This window comes from Stegostoma tigrinum, chromosome 38 (assembly GCF_030684315.1).
Source record: "Stegostoma tigrinum isolate sSteTig4 chromosome 38, sSteTig4.hap1, whole genome shotgun sequence".
NCBI classification, from domain to species: domain Eukaryota; kingdom Metazoa; phylum Chordata; class Chondrichthyes; order Orectolobiformes; family Stegostomatidae; genus Stegostoma; species Stegostoma tigrinum.
Genome location: NC_081391.1, coordinates 6,782,655 through 6,810,450, shown reverse-complemented (window position 1 = coordinate 6,810,450; position 27,796 = coordinate 6,782,655). Strand labels below are relative to the sequence as shown.

The following is a 27,796-nucleotide window of genomic DNA, read 5'->3' as shown; positions in this document are numbered from 1 at the left end:
GATAACAGAGCATTTAGTAATATACTATCAAGCAGAAACAGCATGGCTGCACGAAGGGGACGTTAGACCTGACAAATTTATTAGAATTCTCCAAAATAGGTAACAAGCAGCACAGATAAGGGGGGGGTGGGGGGCGAAGAAGCAAGATACATTTGGATTCCCAAATGGAGTTTGATAAGACACCGCACATAACATAGCTTAATAAGAGCTGAGGATGTTGGGAGTAGTATATTAGCATGGATAAACAATTGACCCAGTAATAACACACAGTTGAGATAAAAAGGACGTTTTCAGGGTGGAAACCTGTAACTAGAGGAGTGGTACAGGCTTCAATGCTGATCCATATTTATTCACAATATATCTTGATGATGGAAGTGAATGTATTATCAGCAAGTTTGACAAGGGTTCAGCAGGCAATTAGGGAAGTCAAACAGAATGCTGACTTCTATTCCAAAAGTGAGTGAAGTACAAAATAGGGAAGTCTTGCTAAAACTATACAAGGTACTAATCAGCCTACACCGAGAATACTGAAGAAAGTTTGCATCACTTATTTAGAAGGAAAAATACCCTGGTATTGGAAGCCATCTAGGCAAAGTTCACTTGGTCAATTCAGGGCATGGATGGATTTTTCGCCCGTGGAGAGGTTGTGTACATGAGCTTGTACTCATTGGAGCTTATAAGAATTACAGGAGATCCTATTGAAATATACAGGATTCTGAGGGAGCTTGACAAGGTAGTTATGGAAGGATTTTTTTTTCTAGTGGGAGAATCTAGAAATAGAGGGAATACACTCAGAGTCAAGGGACACTTCCTTAAGACAGGAATGAGAAGGAATTTCTTCTGAGAGGGTTCTGAATCTGTGGAATTCTTTACCGCTGAGGGCTGTCAAGGCTGAAACAAAGAATATTCAAGGCTGAGACAGACATATTTTTCATCAGTAAGGCAATGATGGGGGAAAGGCAAGAGTTTGGAGTTTAGCATGACCAGCCATACTCTCAGTTTGGCAGAGAAGACTCAATGGGCTGCTTCTGCACCAATGTTTTATCATCTACATTATGCACAGATCCAGCTTTGTGATTTCTCTATTGTAAAAACAAAACCAAGAAACTCAACTTTACTTTGAATGCCCTCATTTTCTCCTAAACAAATGGAATTTCTTTCTGTAAGTCCAGTATTTTCCTGCACAACGCTTAGTTCTCACAGTCAGGGATTGTCTGTGACGGAGTGTTCAGGCTACAGGACGGATGGTAGAACTGCACAGGAACAGGTCGTCATGCAGGATGCATAGATTAAGAGGAACAGCATTTGCTGAATCTTCCATTCTGGTCCAGGAGTAGTGTGATCAATTTCTGCAGAAGCCCCATCCCCATGACAAGAGCTACTGGGAGAAAAGAACATGCTTTCACAAAGGACATCTCATGAGTTAAAATAAATATTATTTCTTAAACCATAGTCATTGCTGAACAAACTGCACTGACTATGGGGATTGGGGGGAGATCGTGGTGCAGCAATGTCGTCACTGGACTAACCCAGAGTCCAAAGCTAAAGGTGCTGGGGACACAGGTTCAAATCCCATAACAACAGATTGCGAAATGTAATTTGAACTACAATATTGAAATGTGGAATTGAAAGTTAGTCAGTTTCAAGATCTACAAGAAAGCAATCACAAATTGTTGTATAAACACGTCTGGTTAACTATTGTCTTTTATTGCTTCTCAAAACTAGTAAGCCGCTAGTTTAAGGGATGACTAACAAATGCTGGCCTTGCCAGTGAAACTAACATCCCAAAGATTAAATTTTTAAAATCTGTTTCTGGTGATGTTGGTGAGAAATAGATGACAGCCAGGGTACTTGAAGAAATCTGAATCATGTCACACTTATTAGTATAGACCCGAGAGTGGGCATGTCCTTGTTAACACTGCAACAGAGACAACGACTCCAACACAATGGCATTCTCCCAGTAGGGCTGATGAACACATGAAGCACAAAGACAGGCTTCATAAAATTTGGAGACAATCTAATGCAATGAATCTGTCTCAAAGATATAGCGACACTATAGATCTGCTTCAACTGCCCTTTAAACCAAAAGAAACATGGAATATTTTTCATCAGTAAGGCAGTGATGGGGGAAAAGGCAAGAGTTTGGAGTTTAGCATGACCAGCCATACTCTCAGTTTGGCAGAGAAGACTCAATGGGCTGCTTCTGCACCAATGTTTTATCATCTACATTATGCACAGATCTAGCATTGTGATTTCTCTATTGTAAAAACAAAACCAAGAAACGCAACTTTACTTTGAATGCCCTCATTTTCTCCTAAACAAATGAAATTCCTTTCTGTAAGTCCAGTATTTTCCTGCACAACGCTCTTACTCAAGAATAAACCAGGTTCACTCTTGGCAGGGTAATGACAAATCTGAGAATACAACCTTAAAGGTAAATAACCTTACAGCTAGCATTACGTTAAATAGAGTAACAGATCTGTGGAACAGAGGTCTGAACATATTTTGTTGAAGTTTATTTCCAGACCAGTTACTGGGTCTCAATGTTACAGCCTTCATTTCTAAATCAGGATAGATAACATCACAGCCATGCCACCGCGTTTAGTCTTTGTCCCTTCTAGCTCCCTGCCCACCCCATTAGAACTGCCATCCATCATATAACTGGTATTGCTGTGTCTTTAAAGCTCTTTCTTAACTACGTTGCAACCTCAAGAATGAATCAAATTTTAAAGTCTTTAGAACAAAAATGGCCATGAAACACAGATGTTGGAGGAATTAGTGGCTGCAGAAGCCAATGCCGAAAGCAATGGGAGTTACATGTATTACATATAACCATTGTCTGTCTGCCAGTGCTGCTGGCTGGCTTTTGGTGATGACTCTATTTTGTTGTTACTATTTCTGCTTTGATTAAATATCCTGAATGCGGAATCAGTCCCGAAAATAAGCTTTTTTCGGAGAGAAACAACAAATCCTACTAATCGGCACATATCACAACTTATGGACATAGGTTAGTATTTCTATTCAATTTTTCCACATACATCGGGTACTTCAGAGCATTTAACTGTTTATTAAGTACTTGAATTGTAACCACAAAACGTAACGTAGGAACTACAGTAGGCAGTTTGCTCATAGCATGCTCTCAGAGGGCAATATGATAATAATCAGTGAATCTGTTTTTGTGCTGTTGATTGAGCTATTAATAATGAACATCAGGGGATAGCTCCCCTGGTCTCTTTCAATATTATGCTTTGGGATTTGTCACACCCACCCGAGAGAACAGAAGAGATTTCAATTTAAAACCTCATCCAAAAATTAACTGCTCCGGTATCTGAACCCCGCAGGTTTCTAACTCAGGTGAGTGCATTACCAACTGGGCCTATTACTGTTCTTATGCAGGGTATGACTGATAAGTGTGTCATGGCACAGAGCATAGGCCTTTAGAAAACTGTAGACTATAAAAACCTATATGGGAGAGGAATCAGATGCTGGAAGACCGAGTTATTTTGCTGTGTGGCATTGCTACTTTTTGACTGAATCAGAGCACAGACACAGGCACTTAGGTCCAACCAGTCCTTGCTGAACATTATCCCAAACCAAACTAGTCCCACCTGCCTACTCCTGGTCCATATCCCTCCAACCATTTCCTACTCATGTACTTGCCTAACATCATTGTAGAAATGCTTTATCTAAACCTCCGATTCTACCTCCTTTCCTTATCCTGTAACCAAGATAAATAGCTTCAAAAATATTCACCAGTTCCATCCCAGATACCATTGAGAGCAACGCCTGGGTACAGCCTGCTGCAACTAGCTTGGTACCTCAGCTTTTAAAGGAATGAAAAGACTCGATATGCCATCTTGTTGTAACTCAAAAATATCCCACTCCATGTCATGAAAAATGACTTGCTTCAAATTGCAGTTAAAGTTACAAAGATTAAGCGCAGCAGCCATTTTGCCTTAAGCTTTTGTTGAAAATATTGACTGAAGGACAACGCTTTTCCAGGTCACCCTTCCGTTCCTTGTAATCTTAAACATCCATCTGAATCAAGGAGGGAGACAACAACGGGTTAAGAAAACGCCACTGGGCCAGTCAAGTTTGTGTTTTAAATTCACAAGCAGGAACTGATTACCCTTTCACTGGCTGAGACTATTACTAACAGGCCTCAAGGTGACTCAGGAAACTGCTCTCTAAAGCATTTCCAACTTTCAGGAATCAAACCTTGCATCTACAAAGCTCTATAAAATATTGTTCTGTCACAATGAACTGCTTAACTGAAATAAAAGCAGAATTCTACAGATGGAAATTTGGAACAAAAATAAAATAATGCAGAAACTCAGATGGTCTGGAAGCATGCCAAATGAGAACATTGACATTTCAACATTTCACTGAATCTTTGAAGCTGCTTCGGAACGGTGTAATTCAATTTGGTTTTGCAGCAACCCAGATGGTGGTTTTCCCCACTCTACCGCTGAGTCTTCTGACAATTGCTAGAGTATTTAGTGACAGGCGTGACAAGCGAAGGGGTCATAGATTTTATTCGAAGGATCCCTGCCAGCACAAAATCACATAATATTTGCAAAATCCTATTTTTTGAAAATACGAATTGAGCAAATTAATTTTCCAACCAAGTCCTGTCACAATGGGTTTCCTCATTAGCACTGGCTCAAGCCATGCTACAGACAAGACCATCTCACTGAAATCAGTGGAGAGGCCAGAATTCTACAAGTTTACACGTGTCAGCTGCTTCTTTCTCCACAATTAGCCAGCTCTGGGTTACAATACAAAAAAAAAGCTACCCTTCAATTACTAATTGCAGGACAAGAAGAGAAATGCATGGTAATTACAGCACAGAACCAGCCCAATAAGGCCAACAGATCTTGAGTGGCACTAACAACAACTCTTGGAGCAAATCAGGATAACCTTTTCTTCCCTTCTCCCTCAGTCAGCTGCTTCTTAACCACACTATCAACGTTCACCCCAATCACTCCTTGGGGGCAGCAAGTATGGCATTCTAACCACACTCTGGATAAAGAGGTCTCGCCTTGGTTCTTAAATGAATTGCTGGGTTTTCTGTATTGCTCCTCCACCCCAGACTCATGAAACAGGAAAACATCTCTGCATCTACTTTATCAAATCCCTTCATAATGATAAAGACTCCTAGTAGATCACCTCTCCATCTTTTTGCTTCTAGTGAAATAAGCTGTAGGCAGCTGCACAGTCTACTGTTATAACAGGTGTTATCTGGGATCATTTCAGCACTCTTATCACCTGACATGCATACAACATGGGAGGAGTGGGAGGCCACTCAGCCTCTTAAACTTATTGAACATTAGAGCAGACTCAGTGATTTGCTTACTCTATTTTATCACCACTCCCGATAGTCTTTCACCACCACCGCCCAAATTCGCATTCATCAAGAAGCTCTGCCATTGAGGCTCTGCATCTACCTCATTTGAAGACAACTCCAAAACCTCTCAACCCTCCATGAAAAAAAATTTCTCCTCATCACTGTCTTGAATGATCATTTATTTTTCAAAAGGCACTTTTAGTTCTACATTCTCCAACATCTATCTTATCAAAACTACTCAGGATCTTAGCTCGTTACCTTCAGCTCAAAGAGGTGTAGGTTAAGTGGGCTGAACAAGGTGAATTATCAATAGCGTTCAGAGATGCACAGACTCGGTGGCTGAGCCATGTGAAATGCAGGGTTACAGTGATAGGGCAGGGGGTGGCTCTGGTTGCGATACTCTTTGGCAGGTCAGTATGGATTTGATCAGCTGAACGGCCTACTTCCACACTGTCGGGATTCTACGATTCTATAATTAAAGCTCAAACTAATAAATCTAATCTGATCCCTTGTAAGGTGTGTTTAACAAAATAAGGCTCTTTCTACTGAAGAACTTCATCACCCAATTAATTACAGTGCACGCATATGCACGTGCACACGTGCATCCATCAGGTAAGGAAACAGCTGCAGTCTTCAAGAAAAATACCTGAGAGTGCCACACAAATGGAGCTTGTGTTTGCCAGAGTGGAACGTCCAAGCTCTCATCAGCGGAAGCAACACACTTAAAACATCGGCTGGAGAACACTAACAAGCGAACCAGAGGCAAGCTTCAGGAACTCTTGCCCAATTTCCCAACATTACAGCAATAATTATCATTCAAAAGTACTTCTTGGCTATGCGTAGCACTAAACTGTGAAAGGAAATGATTTCTCTCTGATGCGTAGAAGTACTGCTGGAGTTTAACAACTTATAATAAAATGCCTTAAAACAGTTTAGATAGGAGTCATAAAACATAACCTGACACTAAGCCACATATTAGGTGAGATGAACACAAGGTCAGTGCTTAATTTTAAGGAACATCTTAACAAGACAGCAAAGACTTCAGGAGTAAATTGCAGAGCAAGACACCTCAACAGTTTTGAAGGCACTACCATCAGTGAAATCATTACTATTGGGGACATACAAAGGCAAGGTTTGCACAAGAGCAGTGATCCCAGTGGATTTTAGGAGTTGAGTAAGTTACAAATACAGGGAAGGGTAAGGCCATGGAGGGATTTAAAAACTAGAATGAGCAGTTTAAACTTGGGCTTCAGTTAAGCCATGCCTATGTAATCAACAATGATGAATGGGAATGCACAAAAATAAGGACGTAGTCAACAAGAGTTCTAGGAACTCGTTAAAATCGCAGCCCATTTGTACCAAGCCTTGGTAAACTCTGTGCTGCTCCAACTTGAAACAGTCCAACCTGGTAAGAAGACCTTATCTTCTGGTGCCTGGAAAGCTCCCGCGATAAAACACAACCACAGACCCCAGAAATTAAAATGCTGCCGGGAAGATCGCTGTCCATTCCATTGCTGTGATACTTACTCAGGAGATGTGGCCACTAAGTCTGCACATGCTTGTGCATCTCAGGAAACCTCCTCTCTAACAAAGGAGGAAGAACTATTTGAGTCAAACAGTCTTTCATTGTGAGGCCTGAGAGTTTCTTGCTCTAACGCAAAGGGAAGGCTAAATACCATGAGAACTCGCATGTAGTTTCTACGCAGTGCCAAACTGGAGATCAGATTAGCCTCTTCACCACCATCGTTACCCCTCGAGAAATCAAACCAAATTTCCGTTACAAGGAGAAAGATGAGCTTTCTCTTAATAGTTCAAAGAGTATGGCTTGGTAGACTTAAGATTGAGATAACAAGGTGAGTGTGCAGTGGAAAAGAAAAAGATACAACCAGCTTAAGAATATGCACACACAATCTAGTCACAAAAGGCTTATAACAGCCTTCATTTAAGCACAGTACACTGACCTATCTCCAGTTGTGACATGGTGTTCTAAGTGATATTACTTACGTGGCATGATTCCCTGGCTGGCCAGCTCCTCCCGGGTCCGCCGTTGTTGAAGCTTCAGCTGCAGTACTGTCAGAGAGAAAGAGGATAGACACAGTTAGTGCTCCCAGCTACAACTGCCAAACAGTAAACTTATTCCGTGCTTTGTGAAAGTTCTCCATTTTAACCTTCACTTTTTGCAGAAGTGATCACAGATCTAGCATTTCCGCCCAGCTGCTTTTAAGTAGGAAACAGCAAAGACTGCTGTCATTTTGATAAGCTCAATAATGAAGTTTAAACAGTTAAATTCTTCTCAAAGAAGTGCGGTTTTAAAAATTGTCTCCTGCCCTCTTTTTGTAAAATGAATTCTAGCTTTGGAATGTATTGCCTTAAATAAACCTCAAGGCCAAACATACAGGAGTCAGCACCTGTGGAAGTCTACAGAGTCAGTAATTTGAGGGGCGCAGATTACAATAAACTTTCCACAATCTACATGATGGTAGGGAAGGAGAGAAAGGCATCTCTCCACACAATGAGAGATGAATTAGTCTCTCAACATTGCATCTAGTCTCTTCAATCATGCAGGGGGTTTTGGTTCCATTAAGCTGCCTAGAGAATCCTCCTACGCATCAATCACTTTGAGAAGAACTTCCTCATTTCAACCCTTAATTTGACCCTCAGACTGTCTGGCCTTCTAGTCCACTGTATTAGTAGTCATACCATAGTTTGAAATAGTAGTCCACGTTGCTCTAGTTTATAAGGTTTGCAATATCTTGCAGGCTATCACACATTGCATATCATGGATTTGAAAGGAGGCAACTGAGACAAACTCTACCCATTGATAATTCAGCCAGGACCATGCTGGTGCCTCTTTGTGTGGCCACCTCCAGCATCTGAATCACTTACAACTCAGCAACCAGAACCAGACAATAAATACAAAGGGAAAGTTTGACCAGAGCACTATATACTTAGATCACACCTACTTCAGAGTTGCTTTCTGTTAAATATAAAATTTGCTCTACCAAAACCACAAAGCCTTTCAACCTCACTGTGAGCTGTTTCAACACAATCTCTTTCAATCATTTTAAAAGCAAAATGGGCATTGAATCCATGCTCAAAGTGGGAGGAAGTCATAGGAAAAAGGAATTAGGAGAGATCATATCAAATAAAAAAAAAAGACCACTCCACATTCTAATGAAAATCCAGTTTTTCTACTCTATTTACCAGGTAGCCACTGGCAGAAACCCCATTTTTGAACCAAGACCAACTTAAATGGTTTGGATATATGAATAGGAAACGTCTGGAGGGATATTGGCCAAGAGCAGGCAGGTTGGACAAGTTTAGTTCGGGATTATGTTCAGCATGGACGAGTCGGATCAAAAGATCTGTTTCTGTGCTGTATGACTCTGACTCTATAAAAATATCCTCTGATCTTGCACAAACCAGGCCTGGTTCTAGATCAGCAAACTGGACACAAATAAAATCAGCTGTAGTCAGAGATAGAAAGAGACCAAAATAATTCAAACCACAAGTGTTGGTCTCAGTCAATCCTAATTTTAAACTGAGTCAAAACATTTTCGCACGATTAACATCCAGTGAACAGTTTTCACACCGAATACCATTTAAAATTTACTGTTAAAATACATCGAAATATAGGGATATTTTTGTGAGCAAATGAAAGGAAATCACCAATAAAATGTTTTGCTTTCCAAAAAGCTAAAGGCAAATACAAAGCATGAGAGCACATGCTCAATTTTACAATTTCTCCCTACCATCTACTCATCATTCCCGATATCACATGAGGCATTTGGGAGATGTGACGGATCACAGGGTAGGAAGAAAACACCTATACCATTCTACAAGTCCAGACAGCAGCAGCACACAACACAAAGATCAACTTCCTTTTTTTTTGGGGTGGGGGGTAAACCAGCAGGGCAAAGGACAGAAAGTAAATGCATTCACTGTTTCTGTAAAACCTACTTTGAAATACAAACACCAAACTCTGCCCATGATCACGATAAATGGAACAAGCCAGCAGAACATACATGGAAATATAGCAAGGTATAACTGGAAGATAACATTGTTACCAAGCTCTACCCTGATTACTACTTCTAGCACTAACTGTTTTTGCAAAAAGGAAAAAAAATCAACGCCGATAGTGAATTAACAGGTAAAGACTGAAAGGTTGCACAAAAATACCAGTCAGGCACACAGCTCCAGGAATCTGGTGTCTGTTGCATTTACAGTGCAGTTCCATTAAGAGTCAGAGAACATAGAACAATACAGTGCAGAACAGGCCCTTCGGCCCTCGATGTTGTGCCAACCGGTGAACTAATCTAAGCCCCTCCCCCAACACTATCCCATCACTATCCATATGCTTATCCAAGGGCTGTTTAAATGCCCCTAATGCAGCTGAGCTAACTGCATTGGCAGGCAGGGCGTTCCACGCCCTTACCACTCTGAGTTGGACCTGAAAGGATAGTTGTTTCTCTCTCTACAGGTGCTGCCTAGTCTGTGGAGATTCTCCAGCCTGTTCTGTTTTTCTTTCAGATTCCCAGCATTACTGTATTTTATTCCGAGGCAAGTCAGTTAACCTCAACTAGTGCAATAAAACTGGCCCTGGTGCACCCAAAACGGGAGTAGGTAGGGAAATAAATAAGTGGCCCTATTTTTGAGCATCCCAGGTTGGAAAACGGATGTATTTCTTCAAATGAAAGTAATTGGCAATCAAAGTTTATTTGACATATGAAGGACAGAGGGATGAACACAGTGGAAGTAACAGAATGTGTATGCGTAAGTTTCAAAACTTATTTCACACAAAGTATGGCTACTCTGGATATTCTAAGCTGCCACATGCACTAACGAATTGCTCATTTTCAGACAGCACGTGCTCAACCAATTTAAATGATCTAAGATGATCAGCCAGGCCTGCAATGTCATGTATTTATATGCATTAGAACCCTAACATATTAATACTCAAGACAAATTTTTATGTCAACAGAAGGAATCTGTATAAACATTGTATCCCTTCAGAAAAGGGGCCATTAAACCACTGCATGTGCTGCGTCACCATGGCCATGCCCTGACCAATCAGCAACTACCTGCTTAATCTGAGAATTAAGACTGACATTTAACTATTATGAACAAGGGTCACTGCACTCAAAATATTAACTGCTATTCCGGCACAGATGCTGCCGGATCTTCTGACTTTCTCCAGCAATTTGTTTTTGTTTGTTTCATATCTCCAGTAAAAGCAGTTCTTTGTTTTAGATTAACCAACTGTCCTTGATGCACCTCCATGACAGATATGGCCCAACCTATCAGCACCCTTAGTATAAAGTGGTGTCGCTTCTTCATTCATGTTTGTTTGTCGTGTTGCAGTTATGATGACTGCAAGAGAAAAAGCTTCAACTTCTAGTCTCCTTTTAAGAATGATTATCCTTCACGTACTGCATTTTGCTTAACATCAATCTCCAGCCGGTCCACTTTAATGGAAAAAATAATCCTGCTTTAAAAGGATTTTGTTATAGTTTCAGTCATGAGTTCGGTTAGCTGTGGTTCATGAAAGAATACAAACAAACGCAAAGACAATAACAGAAAAAAGTCTCAAGACAGGAAACTTAGTTATATCAGCAAATGTGGGGTATGAGTTCCAAGCCGTCAAACCCATTCTGAGATTTCACTTGCAGAGCAGGATCCATCTAGCATTGTCTCACTCTCCCATATGTATTCTTCACAACACTCCCAGAACTCATTTATCTTAACGATCCTCACATGTAAATCTAACACACAAGCCAGTAATTTTTCTCCCCCACCATTCTCTGCGCAAAATGTTTTCTTTGGAACGAGAGCAGGGCAATCATCCAGAGATCAACCAACAGTAAAAATGCTACAGCTTAACTCCTGAAATGTGATCTTAACCAATTCCCTTTCAGCAATCTGACCCATAGTTGCTGCACACTGAAGGTGCGGAGGAGTAGCATCTACATGTATGGAGTAGGGAGGTGGGGGGTGCTTCTTCCCATGGATTGCCATCTGCCTGCAAAGAGGTTCATATGTTCTGTTGCTCCCATGAGTGATGTGCCAGCTGTTCTCAATTCCTGGTAGGATTAACCTTGACAGTAAGGTTGAAGGAGTGGAACCAGCCAAAGCAAATCCAAAACAAGTCCTCAAATGGTGATTCAGGTAGAAAGTATTCATATGATGTCAACGGCTGTGATGACAGGTGAAAGCTACAGCAGCAGGGAGATCCCCAGTCGATATTTCCTTGCCACTGAAACTGGATCATCCTTCTGTCTAGGACTGCGTCTGCTGATGCACAACAGCATTCCCTCATTATATGATGTCCTGCACAAGGTACCTCCCTTTAGGAATTGGGGGCTGTTGCAGGGCACAAGTATGACAGAGGACAGCAAGAGGGATCACAGCTACATCATTACAGCGACACGAAGTTACCAAGTAGCTCTGAGCCTACACTCTAATCTGCCCAGATGAGATGCATGTTACCCAGTTAGGCATTGGGATTCTTCTTCCTCCCCTCTTTTGTTAATCACTGACATTACAAGCAAGTCAAGTGTCAACCGTGGGGCAAACCAAGGGTTGACAGTGGTATAGTGGTAATGTTATTGGACTGGCGATCCAAAGGTTGAGGCAAATAATAACACATGGAACATTGGGTTCAAAACCTACCAAAGAAGTTGGTGGAATGAAAATTCAAATCATAAAAATCTGACATTTGTGAAGACCCATTTAGTTCATTAGTGCCCTTGAGCTAGTTAAACCTGCATGCGATTCCAGACCCTCAGGCAATGCAGTTCACTTTTAACTGCTGTCTGAAATGGCCAAGCAAGCCTCTCTGTTCACAGGCAAATAGGAATGGACATTAAAATGCTGCCTTTGTCAGCCTTACCCACATCCTATGGAAGAATAACAGATAAAAAGAGATCACAAACACAGATGTTAATACACATGCATTTTTAAAGAATGCCTTTAAATGAAGATAGATGCTCGAGTTGTAATCGGAATAAAGCAAACACCAGGCCAACGGACAAGATAGCAGGGGTAAACAAAAGATAGGTCATTTAAGGTGACAGAAGTAGACTGTAATGCATAAGGAAGAAATTCAGCTCACAGTGGAACAGTATATTGAGATTGTGAGCAGGGTGACTCAGCCTTGGCACTGGCGAGGGCAGTGGAATCAACGGTGCCGGTGGGAATCCTGAAAGTAGGAGCTGATAATGAGTTAGGAGTTAACTGGAGCAAACTGCAGCTTGTCCAAGAAGTGGTGCCAAACAGCCTGACAACAGAAAGGAGCCAAGACAGGTGATGGCAGTGCTAGGAACACAGACAAGAGCGAGTATAAAGGCAGCATACTGTTTAACACAGAGATAGTAAGAACTGCCAATGCTGAAGCATTGCTGCCAGTGTGAAGCTGGAGTACTACAGCGGGCCAGGCAGCAGAGGAGCAGGAAAGCTGACATTTTGAGTCGGGAACCTTCTTCCAGACCCGAAACATCAGCTTTCCCGCTCCTCTGAAGCTGCCTGGTCTGTTGTCTTCCTCAAGCTCCACACTGTTATACTGTTTAACACAGCCCTTTTCCGAGTCACTAAGTGCTCAGACGGGCGCCAATTACCCACAGGCAACCCAAACATTAAAAAGCATGTCCACAATTTTCTACCTGCGCACACACATTTGAAAGATCTTTCCAAGATTTTGCCATCATCTATCACTACCAACAGTGTTACTCTTTTATGATGCTTTTATGAGACATTTTCCTCTTGAAAACAAAATTCCAAAGCCCCCTCCCACTCCTAATTGCTCTAAGGCAGTGGTAATGTTAACCTGTTGCAGTCCAAGTGGTGTAAGCACACTCAGTGTTATTTGGGGAGATGACACAGTGGCAGTAAAGGAATGGTCTTATATAATGTAATATGGGAATGACTAGGGAGAAAAAGGCCAAAGTGGTAAAATGCACAGTTATCGCAGAGATTGGTACTTCAAAGACAGGTCTTCAGAAGGTCAAGTGTACAGGGGAGGGAAGAGGTAAGGAAGAGAACATCGTAAACAACAGGTGATAGTACAAATGAGCTCACTAGAGATGGTCTGACTTACTATTCAATGCCAAAGGACCTTTCCTTTACTCATGGACAAGTTATTTCTTGCATCTAGATTCCACACCTAAACCTTGCCATTCAGAAATCACAAAGTTCGTTTAAAATAAAGTACAATTTTCCGCATATCTCCTACTTCCATCACTCGCTAGTTCACAGGCATCACTTCAGCTGCATGAATCTCAAGCTTTTGAATGCCTTCCTGAAACCTCCCCATATCTCTGCCCTTGTACCTTGAACCAAGCCTTTGGCTTACTGTCCTAACATCACCCCTCAGAGCTCAGTGCTAAATTTCTGATAAGTCCTGATAAGTTCTGGAATATTTCACCATGGTAAATATTATATAATTACAACATTTGAGAGAGAATTGAAAACCAATTGTACTGCATACCGTAGCTCAAGGTTTCCCAAAGTGGAGCTCAGGAAGTTGACGTTGTGAGCTCTGGAGCAACAGTGTACACAAAGTTCGAAATGAGTTTGAATAACCATGTTCATGCTTTAACAGGCACCAGATCTCAGCTCCCCACAAACCCAACCTTTCCAGGTCTCCTCCCTACTACAGCATTCTCACTGCAGGGTGAACAGATTTCAAGCCTCAAAATGGAATCTCAGCGGGAAAAGTTTGGGAAGCACTACTGCAGCCACAAGACAATGGTCTCAGCAAGACTGTGCACAGAGAGAGTGTTAACAAACTCTGCAGCCTTTGTGGATGAGAGAAACCACTTATGAAATGTGGTTTAATCACAACAAAACAATGCCTTGCATGATACTATACGGGATTCTCTACCTTGTCCAAACCAACTCAGAGAAAGATCAAAATCCAAACTGGAATAACAGCTCAAAACAGGAATTGTTAAGTGAGAACTTAGATTACATTAAGAAATTAAACTAAAACACCAAGCTACACAAGAGTGGCCCAGTGGTTAACACTACTGCCTCACAGCACCAGGGACCTGGGCTCAAGTCCAACCTCGGTGCAATCTCAAATGGTTGCCTTTCTCCCTCTGTCTACGTGGGTTTCCTCCGGGTGCTCTGGTTTCCTCCCCCTGTCCAAAGATGCACAAGGTAGGTGGATTGGCCATGCTAAATTGCCTGTAGTGTGCAGGGATGTTTGGGGATGCAGCATGCTCTTCAGACGGTCAGTGTGGATATGTTATGTTGGGTCAATTGGACTGTACTTGGGGAACACTTAGGTAAATCAGGAAATAGTGGGTCAGTGACAAGTGTTTGCAAACTTGTGGATTCTGGTACAGTGGTAAAAATCTCAACAGACTAACGTTACAGGGAAGAATGCACTGGGTTAAAACAACGTAATGCATTTTGTTTCAACATCTGGCAGAATTAGGAAAGATAAAAAATGATAAACAATAACAGCAACAGTAGGAGAAGTGGGTCATCCTGCCTGCTCCTCAAGCTTTCTCCGTCATTCTACAGAATCATGACTGATCCTTAACCTCAAGTCCACTTTCCCACCTGACGCCCTTTGTCCCTCTATGAGTCTTAAGATTCTATTATCCCCAGCCTTGAATACATTCAGCAACTGAGGGCCACGTACATTGAAATAGCAAATTCACAACCCCGAACGAAGACATCTCTCCCATCTCAGTCCAAAATGGCAGACTCTCCAACCAAATACCTGGATTCAGAATCTTAAGTGGGTAACAACTTCTCAATATCTACTCTGTCAAGCCCTCTTTGGAAGTTAGGGCAATAAGCGTATTTGTAGATTAGAAGGAACACAACAATTTTCAATTTGATATCACATTTAATGCAAAAAGATCTTCACAAGTAGGTCATCTGACAAAATTGGCACAGCCACAGACGTTACAGCTGATGAGAAAAAGATAAGCGAAAGAGGTATTAAGTATCTTAAAAGGAATGGAGGAGATGGAGAAGTCAAACGTAGTAAGAAATGGGAGGTCATTTGTCACCTTAGGCTCATTTTGGCAGTCAATAAGAGTTGCTAATCTGATCATGAGTTTCACTTCACTTCCCTGGCAGTTTTCTCCACAACCCTTGGCTTTCTTATAAATCAAAATCCAATCGAGCTCAGCCTGGAACGTTGAACAAATTCAAAGACCGAGTCTGCCACCTTCACTGGGCTAGAGAATTCCAAAGACAAATTACCCTCAGAAGACAGCACAGTACTGTCTGCTATTCACACTGGAGGATTGTTTTGGATATACCACACAAACTGGCCACTTGGCCCAATGCTGGTTCTGGTGATCATTTGAGGCTTTGCCATTTTTTGTGAAATTCTACCAGCTGCTATTCTCCCTATGATTCTTTAGTTACCTCTTGAATAGAGATTATAATGTCCGCTTCAACCATCCACGAGTTCCATATTCCTACCACTCTTCGGGTTATGAGAAATTCCTTCCAAATTCTCTGTTGGGCTTCTTGGTGACCATCTTATATGGATGGACTCTGAGTAGGCAGACATCTAGATGAAAGAGGTTTAATCTGATGCTCAATTGGGACAGATCAGCTTGGACAAAGGCATGGGGGATGTTGATTGAGTTAAGAACAAAAATGGTTTCGTGTTTAACACTGGCATTGACCAACCAAAAGCAAAGGTCTGCCTCCATGCTGCACATTCCATTTCATTTTGGCAAATACGTTGATACAGTCAGATATCAAGCAGTGGTGATTGCACCCTGTTACTTAGTCCTAAAGGTATCTGAGAGAATCCTTATTTCAACACTCCCTAACCAGAGTTTTCACATTGTAGGGATTCTGTGATTTCTAAGAAATGTCAGTGCAGAAGCAGGCCATCAAATCCATGACAACCCTCTGATGAGCATCTCAACCAGACCCACTCCCCTCCCGTATCCCTGAAACCCTACATTTCCCATGACAAACCCATCCAGCCTGCACACCCCTGTCAACTCCTGGCAATTTAGCACGGCCAATCCACCTAACCTGCACATCTTTGGACTGTGGGAGGAAACCGGAGCACCCGGAGGAAACCCACGCAGACACAGGGAAAATGCACAAACTCCACATAGACAGTGTCCAAAGGGTGGAATGGAAGCTGTTTCCTGGCGCTGAGGCAACAGCGCTAGCCACTGAGTCATCCATTTAGTGCCAAGAAAATGGTCTGCATTTCTACGACACCTATGGAGATTGCATGCTATGTCTCAAAACTCCTCCTCACTCTAAAGTTTCACAGCAAATTAAGTACAATTGAAGTGTCCCTTCATAAATAGAATTAGTAATTTGCACACAGCAATGAGTTACAAGCTGTAAATGTAAAGTTAGAGTCGACCTATTTCATTGGTGCTGGTTGAAGGATGAATGCTGGCCAGAAAAAAAAACACTTCAAAAAGTGCCTTTTAGATCACTCCCGTGTAAACAGCAGCTCAGCCCAAAGCCTCATCGGAGAGGACACTACTGTTGAGGTTGGTTGTCTCGCCGAGCTGGTTTGTTGTTCCGCAGGCGTTTCATTACTATGCTTGGTAACATCCTCAGTGCAGCCTCTGATGAAGCATCGGTGTGTTTTCCCACCTGGTTTTTAAACTCTGGGGTCCGTCGCGATGGATTGCCTCACTTCCAGGTTTCCTCCGTAGTGGAGAGATAATGGGAACTGCAGATGCTGGAGATTCCAAGATAATAAAATGTGAGGCTGGATGAACACAGCAGGCCAAGCAGCATCTCAGGATGAAGGGTCTAGGCCCGAAACGTCAGCTTTTGTGCTCCTGAGATGCTGCTTGGCCTGCTGTGTTCATCCAGCCTCACATTTTATTATCTTCCTCCGTAGTGGAATGTATATGGGGTCGAGTTCAATGTGTTTATTGATAACCTGCTTCGTGGAGTGCCATGCTTCCAGGAATTCTCATTCTTGTCTCTGCCTGGCCTTTCCCAGGATCTTGGTGTTGTCCCAGTCGAAGTTGTGGTTCTCCTTGACCAGGTGGTTTGAGATGGGTGAGGATCCCTCTGCAGGGGATCTTGTAGATGACATTGGTCCTGTCCTTGTCCTGTCTTTAGTTCAAGTGAGCACTTGTCGTAGGGTTGATATGGGTTTGTGTGCCACTCTGATGCCCAGCAGTCGTAGGAGTCTTGTGGTGAGTTCTAACGTCTTCCTGATGTAGGGCAGTGTGAGGAGTGTGTCGAGGTGTGTAGGATCTTTCTGGTGCTGTTCCTCTAGGCATCTCCTGACTCAGTTCTTTAGATATTCATTATCCTTAGCACTTGGAAGAAGTATTCCTCCTCCTCGTGGCTTAGTTCCACGCTGCTGCCCGTTTAAAGGGTATTCGCACGCAGCTTCGTTTGTGTGTGCTGGGATGGTTACTATTGAAGTTCAATACCTGGTCTGTGTGTGTGGCTTTTCGGCGTACTTTCATTTGCAGTTCCCCATTTGTCTTGCGCTCTCCCATGACATCCAGGAATGGGAGTTGTTTGTTCTTTTCCTCTTCTCTGGTGAATTTTACTCCGGTGAGGGTGTTGTTTATGAGTTTGTGTCTTTCTTCTCATTTGGTCCATTTAATGATAACAAAGGTGTCGTCTATGTAACGCACCCATAGCTTAGGTTGGACTTGCTGAAGGGCAGTCCTTCCCACTCTTTGCATCACTGCTTCTGCTACGGGTCCAGAAATAAGTAATCCGATGGGTGTCCCGGTGATCCCGATGGGATCATCTATCTCCAGATCCATAGCAGAAGAGAGTGATGCAAAGACTGGAAAAGACACAATTTTCTGACTGAAGGAAGTCACTAGTAAAGGTTCAGCAAACATTACTCTGTAGAAGTTCCTTAAGAAATAATTCACATCTGAAAGATCACATTAATGTTACATATCAAAATAATATTACTTGAATATTGTAACAAAACACAACTGACTTTCAAAGTTGAAACAGGAAGACTAAAATTAAAATTAAATTGAACAGAGTCAGAGGCATTCAGGAACGCTGCATGGTGTAAACAAGTGGCACATGGACCTCATCTGAATCAGAAGATTGTGGATTCACTGATTGCTTATGCTTTGCAGCCACATCACATACTCATGGAGGACAGGATGTGAAGTCACCTTCCCCTGATGAAGGGGCTATGCTCCGAAAGCTTGTGATTTCAAATAACCTGCTGGACTACAACCTGATGTTGTGTGACTTCTGACTTGGTGGCGGATAGTTAAAGGGAAGTAGATGTTCCCTCTTCCTCTGCCTAAATACTAAATAAATATATAATGGCTCAGAAAACCAACTGCCATGAAGTCAGTATCGTCTTTCCATTTCATTTCTAGTCCACACCAACCACCTAAGAGCAGAATAGCCAAGTTTATTTTCAATTTATAATGAAATGGTCTGTTTTCATGCAATACAGTGATTTAAGAACCACATCTCCTTCACTCTCGCCAATAAATCTAATTTTAGTTAGAACCCTGAAGCCAAAAGAAAGCTACTCATACCTTAATTGGATTCACTCAGAGGTCAGAAATAAAAGCTAACCCACCATACCCCTAAGCTCCTCAGACAAAATTTTAAACTATCTTGGCTTTCATCATTCTCTGTTGCTGCTTTCATTTAATTAAACTTAAATGCACACAATCTGGGCAGCCATGCCACACTCAAAGAGAGATCCTTCTGGTAATAATGCAGAACCAAAAAGTCACTTCAGAGGGTTTTCAAGAGGATGGAAAAGATCCCAGGGCATTATTCAAAGACAAGCTGGGAGGTTTGGCAGTGTCTTGGTTAACATTCTTGCCCTGATCACCAGTAAAAAGATATTTGTTGGTCTTTTTAGTTTATTGTTACATCGAGATAGGCTGCTGCAGCTGTTTAAACAATGGGTTGCAGCCCCTAATTTATTTGGGGTTAGGTTCTTTAGAGTGCAATAATGCATGTTTCTGAAAACCAACAGAATCACTAAATGAGAGGAAATCACAGTTGGGGAGAAAAAGGGAAAATAAAAAGTTTTAATTGTTAGCACCACAGTCACAGTGCTCTTCCATAGTGCATAGTTCAGGAGCAGGACAGCATGCTAAGTATGGAGCTGTAATTACTTCTTGCTACAACAGCAGGATCCTAACTCTGATTATTGAGAATCTATGATTCTGCCAAAGTAAAGGAGTCACCTTGAGGCTGTTGTGGCACAGTTGTAGCACCTGAGTGAAAAGGGCTGGGTTCAAGCCCAAATGCACTGGAGATGTGTTATTCCACATGCCTGACCATGCAATTAAAAATACCTCAAGGAGACAGTAAGAAGCCAAGGATCAGGTGGAGACACTTTAGACTGTGCAATCCTAACTAAAAGCTTCAATGCACAATGAAGAAACAGAGAAATCATCTGCAATAGCAAGTAGGACACCTCCTTGCAAATCAAAGGGAACTGCAACCACTGGCAAGTAGCTTCCTATTAGTGTGCGCCCACAGAAACAAACTCACTCAGAGCCATCCTCCCAGTAACACAAGAGACCAGTTTAAAATGAAAGCACAAGAACATTTACTAACCAGGTTGAAAGATTGAGTTTTAAATAGGTACACGCTACTCATCGGCTTAATAAAATCTTTGCGGACATGGGTGGGCCCAAAGCAAGAACAAGAGAAATTTGACAGCATATGGAGAAAGATTTTTAATCCACAAGCAAATTCTAACCAAAAGATTTTTAAGTAGGTTTTGGTGACATGCAGTGAGGCAAACAGTCTATTAGTTGAACTTCAGAGGCAGGTGCTGACCTGAAATAAAATAAATGTAACTGCCAAGTAATTCCAGAAGGGTTTTCTCTGTCAGTTACATCTGACATAATACTAAAACTTAGCCAAGTCACAGGGCCAGTGATACATACACTTTCCCACCGAAGCCATTTAAAAGTATGAAAGGCAGAAAAGACGCAAGATACAGCTCAATTACTTCATGATTTAAGATCAACTCAAGACATGCACTCAGGTTTTGGCACAAAAGAGAAGCCAATGAATAACAGTTTAGAAAGTTGAATAACATCTTTCACAGAGGTTACCACCATTAAAAGCATAATTAAAATTCCAGGTAATAGGAAGATCGATAGGAGAGCAACTTGTGACAAAGATCCAAACACAGCGGGCTGAAGATGGGCTCCAGGGGTTAAAAAAAAAATTTAGAGTAAAATGTGGGAAGGTGCAAGATCACCCACATCAGCAGGAAGAGTAGCAAAGCATATCAATACTGAAAGAGGGATATTTCAGAATGCAGTATAAAGGAGGCACATGGATTTCTTGTACTTCAATCACACTGAGTTAGCACTGAAATATAGTAAATGATTAAAACAAATGAAATGTTGGTCTTTATTGCAATAGAGATGGAACAGAAAAATCTTGCTACAACTGTGTGTAGGCATCGGTGAAGGAGAGTGGACTTTAGACAGTAGCTCCATTTCTCTCTCCAACGATGATGCCAGACCTGCGGCATTGCTCCAGCACTTTCCGTGTTTGTTTCAGATTTACAGCAGTTGCAGTATTTTGCTCTCTCATGATTCCAGAGATGAAAGTAGTATCTGATAAAGGAAAGGTTAGGACCATACTGCATCATACATGTGAAAACTAAGAACAGAGCCAGGCAAAAAAGGGAATTAGTTTTGGACTTGAAGAAAAACTGTTCAGGACTGCATGGAAAGAGGAGGGAACAGGGGCTAAATACATAACTCTTTGCTAAGCCAACAAAGGCACAATGGGCCAAATAGCATGTAGCACAAAGATTCCATGTGTTTATATTGATGTTTACTTCATTCATATAATAGTTCTGCTGATGCCACAGTAATTAAAATAGCTCTGAAATCTAATTACAGTTCAATGCTTGCTGAGGATAAGGCTATATACTTAAGAGTTTTATAAATAGACTGTATTGATTAAGTCATTAGCCAGTAAGAAGCAATGATAACAGGAAGCTATATTTGGAAAGATGTTTTGCCTCAGTTTAATTAATTGCCTCCTTTATTGAAGTGTTTTTTTTAAATACAACAGAAAGAACATGGGAAAATGCTGCACATCAATAAAATCTTTAACTGGCTTAACACAAGAACATTAGAAACATGAGTGCACCCTTTCAGCCATTTCTTCCATTCAATAAAATCATGGCTGAATGGATTCTGCACACTTTCCATCCACAACCTTGGACCACCTAGTGAATGAAAAACGTAACTCTGCTTTAAGCAGCTTCCATTGTTATAATTCCAATTAGTAACAAACCTCCAAGAAAAGATTTCTCAACCCCATCTTAAATTACGGGCCGAGTTACGACATTTGTATTCCCAGACAAGGAAGACTTCAGTTCCAATTCCTATCTGATGACCCCTGATAGAACATATCTAGCTTCACAGGATATTCACTAGTCAAGGAGCCTACTAATTCTGATCATCCACCTTCACACTTAGCTAAGGGGAAGAGAGAGAGAGTTCAAGAGCTGTATATCAACACCAAAAGTGGCATTTGTGGTCCCTGAATGCCAACACTATTGTTTGAGGAAGTGGAGAGATGGGCAGAGCTCCAGGAAATAAGACTTGCAGCAATGAGCGGTATCAGGCTGGTTTTTATTACAGATACCCGTTTAGGTTTAGCAAATAGCAGCATGTTCCCTTCTTTTCATAGAATCCCTACAGCGTGGGAACAGGCCATTCAGCCCACCAAGTCCACATCAACCCTCCAAAGAGCATTCTGCTCAGACCCACCCCCTACCCTATCCCTACATTTCCCACCCAAGACACTATGGGAAATTTAGCATGGCCAATCCATCTAACATGCGCATCTTTGGACCGCAGGAAGAGACCAGAGCACCCTAAAAGGGTTGCTGTTTTTCTGAATTGTCTACTCCACAGATACCAGTGAGTATATTCAAGAAAGAGGTGAATAAATTTTGGGAAACCAAAATTAAGTGCCTGTGATGGAGGGAGTGAATTCTAATGGATGTGGTGTGATGTAAGCAAGTTATTTTGTCCCAGATGGTGTCAATTTTCCTCAAGTGTTGCTGTTGCTGAGCCCCATGCAAGTTAGTGGGGTGTATCCCATCACATTCCTTGCTTTGGGGAGTCAAGTGGAGGAAACCCATGCAGACATGGGGAGAATGTGCAAACATAGACAGACAGTCACATGAGGGTAGAACTGAACCCAGGTCCCTGGCGCTGAGGCAGCAGTGCTAACCACTGCCATGGTTCTTTTATTTGGCAAAAAGCCCTGCATGTCAACTTTAACCATTAAAAAGCAAGCAACAAGAATTTGGGGTGTTTTGTCCACATTGCAAGGAACAGCAAAACTGACAAGTTCAGCAGGTAACGTGTCCTCCAGGCTGATTAGAACAGTTACTGTTTAAAAGCAGAATGGATGCACATCATCACAAACATGCTGCATCAGCCTGTCCAGAAACCCAAATAATAACTACAAGATATTTCCACTAACATCAGGCATTGTTAAAAGGAGAAAGTTAACAAGGCGGACAGTTCACCTCCAGAAGGAGATGGATATTTATTTTAAAGGGATCTAATTTGCAGAGTTCTAACAAAACAAAATTAGGGACCTTACCCACAGAATAAACACACCAGGCCATTTGGGCCAAGGCAAAGACACATTCCTTCCCTAAAAGGGTTGCTGTTTTTCTGAATTGTCTACTCCACAGATACCAGTGAGTATATTCAAGAAAGAGGTGAATAAATTTTTGGAAACCAAAATTAAGGACATGCAGGAGTGCAGGAAGGTAAGAGATGAACCATGAATTTTTTAAAATCACTTTGGGAACATGGGCTTTGGTCATCTGATCAGCATTGCCTGTTCCTAGTCACTCCTTCAGAAAGAGTGGGGGAACTGCATTCTTGAACTGCTGCAATTTATACGAGTAGGTAGGCTTGCAATACCCTCAGGGAATGAATTCTAGGATTTTGATCCAGCAATACTGAAGGAACAGTGACACATTTCCAAGTCAGGCTTGGAGGGAAACTTTCAAGGCATAGTGTTCCCATGTAACTGCTGTCCTTGTGTTTCAAGACGGTTGCGTGTTTGGAAGGTGCTGTTGAAGGACCTTTGGTGAGTTTCTGCAGTGTAGCTGATAGATAGCATGCACAGCTGCTACCAAGTGCCTGTGATGGAGGGAGTGAATTGTAATGGATGTGGTGTGATGTAAGCAAGTTATTTTGTCCCAGATGGTGTCAATTTTCCTCAAGTGTTGCTGTTGCTGCACCCCATGCAAGTTAGTGGGGTGTATCCCATCACATTCCTTGCTTTGGGGAGTCAAGTGGTGACTGCAGTTTTCCTCGCCTCTGACTTGCTGTTGTAGCTACCGTATTTATATGGCAGTCCAGTTGAGTTTTTGGTCAATGGCAACTTCCAGGATATAGATAGTTGGATATTCAGAGATGGCAACATCATTGAGCATCAAGGGGTGATGGTTAGCTAGTCTCTTACTGGAGTTGGCATTTGTATGGCCTGAATGTTACTTGCCATTTTTCAGCCCGAATCTGGGCACCATCCAGATCTTGCTCTAATTGGAAACGGAGCTGCTTCAGTATCTGAGGAGCCGCAAATGGTGAACAAGGTGCAGTCAGCAAACATCCCACCCTTTCGCCTTCTGGAGGAGGTAAGGTCATTGATACAAGTGAAGATGGTTGGATCTAGGACACTACCCTGAGGAACTCCTGGAGATGCCCTGGATCCAAGATGACTGACCTCCAACAACCACAACCATCTTCCTATACGCCTGAATGACGCCAACCAATGGAGAGATTTTCCTTATTCCCATGACTTTACAGGACAAAGAAGCTTGGAGGGTTAAGTAGCCAACAACCGTGCCTATTTATGATCTTCTTAAAATGCTGGTTTAAAACTCTAAGTGGAATAGCGCCATCTGAGTTTTGGAACATAAACAACAGGATCCCCCTTCTGTCCTCATTATATATTTTTTTTCTCTTTACTGTAGTCATTCAAGCCATTTTCTGAGCAGCCCATATGGACCTTTCCCACAATTAAATGAACAGCCTTATGCCTAGAACATGTGAATTAGGCATAAACCATTTCAGATTATGGCTCATTAAATCAGGTTCATTTCCTTGCCTGTCACTGATATCCTCCACCTCCCTTGTTGGTACAGAAAGTCCTCACCTCTGCCATAAACATTTCAATCACGTTGTCTCCACTGTTCTGAGAAAGAGGGTTGTATAGAATCAACCTTCAGAGAAAAAAAAAATTCCTCACATCCATGCTTAAACCATGAACATATTGTAGCTACTCTCCTATAAGTATAAACCAGAGATAAAATCAGCAACTGTGAAATAATTTTGACAGACCATCTCATAGCTTTAAAATTGGGTATAAAATCGGTAATCTGGATCTAAACTATCCTTGTTTTCAAACCATATCCTATGTTCAAGTTTCCATTCAATTTTTATTCAAACTGATTGCATTACAAATGTGAAATTTTTCCACGAACCAGCTCTTTCAGAATGCTACTGAAGAGTGATAACCTGGTACAGTTTTATTATTGCAGCTGAGAATCGACTTATTAAAAGAAAATCAGCATTTCAATGAAATGTTCAATTCACTGCTTGCTTTAAATAATTGAAAATGACTAAAAATATTCACAACCAGGCACAAGTTTCTTAGCAAATTAAATATTCAATTGTTAAAAGCTTTAAATAGGGTCCTTGTTAATTCCCTTGGATGGAATTCAACGCCACTCCTGGTTCCAGATTTGGTGTCAGAGGGCTGGGGACATTGCATCAGGCAGGAGGTTTGAGGGTGGGGACTCTGTCCTGTATCCAGTGGCAGGAAGTCCTGGGGATGGTCCCCAAACTCCAAACTGATTGAAGCCCTTAAATGTCACTAGTTAAATCTTACTCAAAGATCACCTCCCACCACCAGTAGCATTAATCCAGCAGTCTGTAGGTGGCTAGTCAATCGAGAACTCAAAGCAAGCTCGCCATTTGGTTTCTTGGACAGGTTGACTGTCAGGAATTTAGGTTACATTCAGATATGACACATTCCACCCAAATAAAGGTAGAAGTCACACGACACCAGGTTGCAGTCCAACAGGTTTATTTAACATCGCAAGCTTTTGAAAAAAATAAACTGTAGGACCATAACTTGGTGTCGTGTGACAGCCGACTTTGTTCATCCCAGTCCAAACAAACCATCTCCACATTATGGCATTCAAATAAAAAGATAAAGAGACCAGCAACAAATAATCGAAGGAAGAAATTCTAATATTTAACCTGACCTAACTTTTTAAATCAACCTATTCAGTGATATTACTACACAGCTCTGGAGCACATGGGAGTTGAACCTGGGCCACCCAGACCAGGGATAGGGACACACCCACTGCATTGCAATTCTACGATATCACACATTTCAAATAGGCATTATTTATAACAATCATTCAGTCAAGCCTAGCAATCATTTGGAAATAATCTCCAGCCCCCAATACCATATGTTTTATGATGTTTCAAGGATTGTTACTTCTCATGACACACACAGCTTCATTCCATTAGCCATAGAATTATTCTAGAATTATTTTTCAATTCATTGTATGCTAAATTGTTATTTTTAGCGGAACTGTGTCTTGGTTGCCTTCTTCCTGTTCTGAATACTAATGAAAGATACCTCCTTCCCCTCTTCTGCATACATGTAGTCATTTCTTTGTCAAGTTCATTAACCTGATGGCTCCCCCACAATACGAACGCGAGATGATTCGTGCCTACGACTAAGACACGGCTGACCGACGGACAGCAGGGTTTTAGGATGGCTTTGCAGCAATTTGACAAGACGTAACACCACTCAATTACATACGTCACCCATCCGCCACCCCACCCACCTGAACTATACCCAATGCTTTACACTTGCATGTGCAATTTTCATTCTGTCACTAGTAAACCCAACGATGCACTCTTGAAGGTCTGAATTTTTCATAATTTTCCCAGATCCAAAAGTTTATTCAAATGAGTGCAAACGAGTCAAATCACAAGGAGTTTGCTTGTTTGTAAATTACCAGAAATTCATTCGCCCGAACGTAGATTTATATTAGGTTCTGCATCAGAAAGCCATTTAAGTCTGTCAACAGTTGCTAGGATTGGGCAGATATGCAGAAGGCGAAGGTGAACAATATGCAACAGTCTACTTTCGGTGAAAATGACCACAAGCAGGAGAAAGCTAACCTTCTTTTAACCCCCGGTAACGAGTACTGTCAGCACAGCAATGTCCTTTCCAAGTGTCGTGACCGTTGACAGACAGGATCTCGGACAAGACTGGCTTGATTTTCCTGGTCTCATCCAGCATGGTAGAAGACTGCTTTTGAAGAAAGTACATTTAAAGCTTTTCTTGGGGCAATCAACGGTGTGCAGTCTCAAGCTACAGCAGTGCAACCAGAATACTTATCATTTCCAACTTCTGACATTCAGCCTGCGTGACTCAATTGCCCTGCACCCTTAGCTTAGTTCAAAAGAATCTAATCAGGACTTTCCTCTGCTTCATAATACAGCAGCCAGAACAAGATCCAAAAGCTCTCCAACTGATACCGTGATCGCACTCTGAAGCAGCTACATGTGACAGAGGGTAACATTTGCCATAGTCTGCACATACAAGACTGACAACACATGGCAACAAGTGACTTATTGCAACCAAAATAGTACTTACACAGCTGCCCTCTTGGCTCCAACCAGCACATGTTGACTCGAGACTTTTTTTCAGGTTTTTAATATCACACTAACCGTCAGAGTCTTTAATTTATTTTTTTCACTAACATCACAGCTGTTGGATCCATGCATCAATAACAGGCTTGGAAAGCTGTCATTGTAACTTGTACATGCAAGCAACTTGTCACCCGGCAAAGTGTCAGACTGCTGCGAGAGGTACAGTCCATGCCTGGGTAAGAGATTAAATCCAGTCACTAAAATAGGTTCTTAACTTTAAAAATTTCATTTGATCAAAGGCAAACTCACACTTGAGCTTCAATTTTTCACACATTATACTCCAGCTGCCAAGTTTTTCTCCCATTACATAGTCTATCAATATCCCTAGCAGGCTGTGCCATCCTTATTTCTTGTCTTCTCACCCGTTTGTATCATCCACAAATCTGGCGATAATGCATTCATTTTCATCATCCAAGTCAGTCATATATTATAAATAATCAGAGCCTCAGCAATCCACTACTTTTAGATTGCCATTGTGAAAATGCCTCAATTTAACCAAACGCAGTGCTCCATTAGTTAGCACATCATGGCTGACATGGCTATGCAGTAAGAACACTTAACTGTTGCTATCTACACCAAACCACGTGACTCCACTCCTTGTGCCTTCAGCTAATGGAAAAATTAGGTTAGGTAGAAAAAACTTGACATGACCGTGCACATCTCCATCAGATCTCCCGGTAGCTTCCTTAGATCCGAGGAGAATGTCCACTGCTTCTCAAACCTGACC

At 41.8% G+C, this 27,796-nt stretch overlaps 1 protein-coding gene across 3 annotated transcripts in view; it reads right to left on the bottom strand.

The window, feature by feature from the left end:
- LOC125447057 (myocardin-related transcription factor A-like) overlaps nucleotides 1–27,796 on the bottom strand; it is a 169,384-nt gene that overhangs the window by 78,531 nt on the left and 63,057 nt on the right. For 2 of the 3 annotated variants that reach the window (XM_048521126.2, XM_048521128.2), the window contains one exon: nucleotides 7,352–7,417. In XM_048521126.2, the coding sequence (XP_048377083.1) occupies nucleotides 7,352–7,417 (66 nt within the window). Of the gene's footprint in view, nucleotides 1–7,351; nucleotides 7,418–26,535; nucleotides 26,811–27,796 lie in introns of those variants that run through there. The other variant, XM_048521127.2, reaches the window with a different exon arrangement.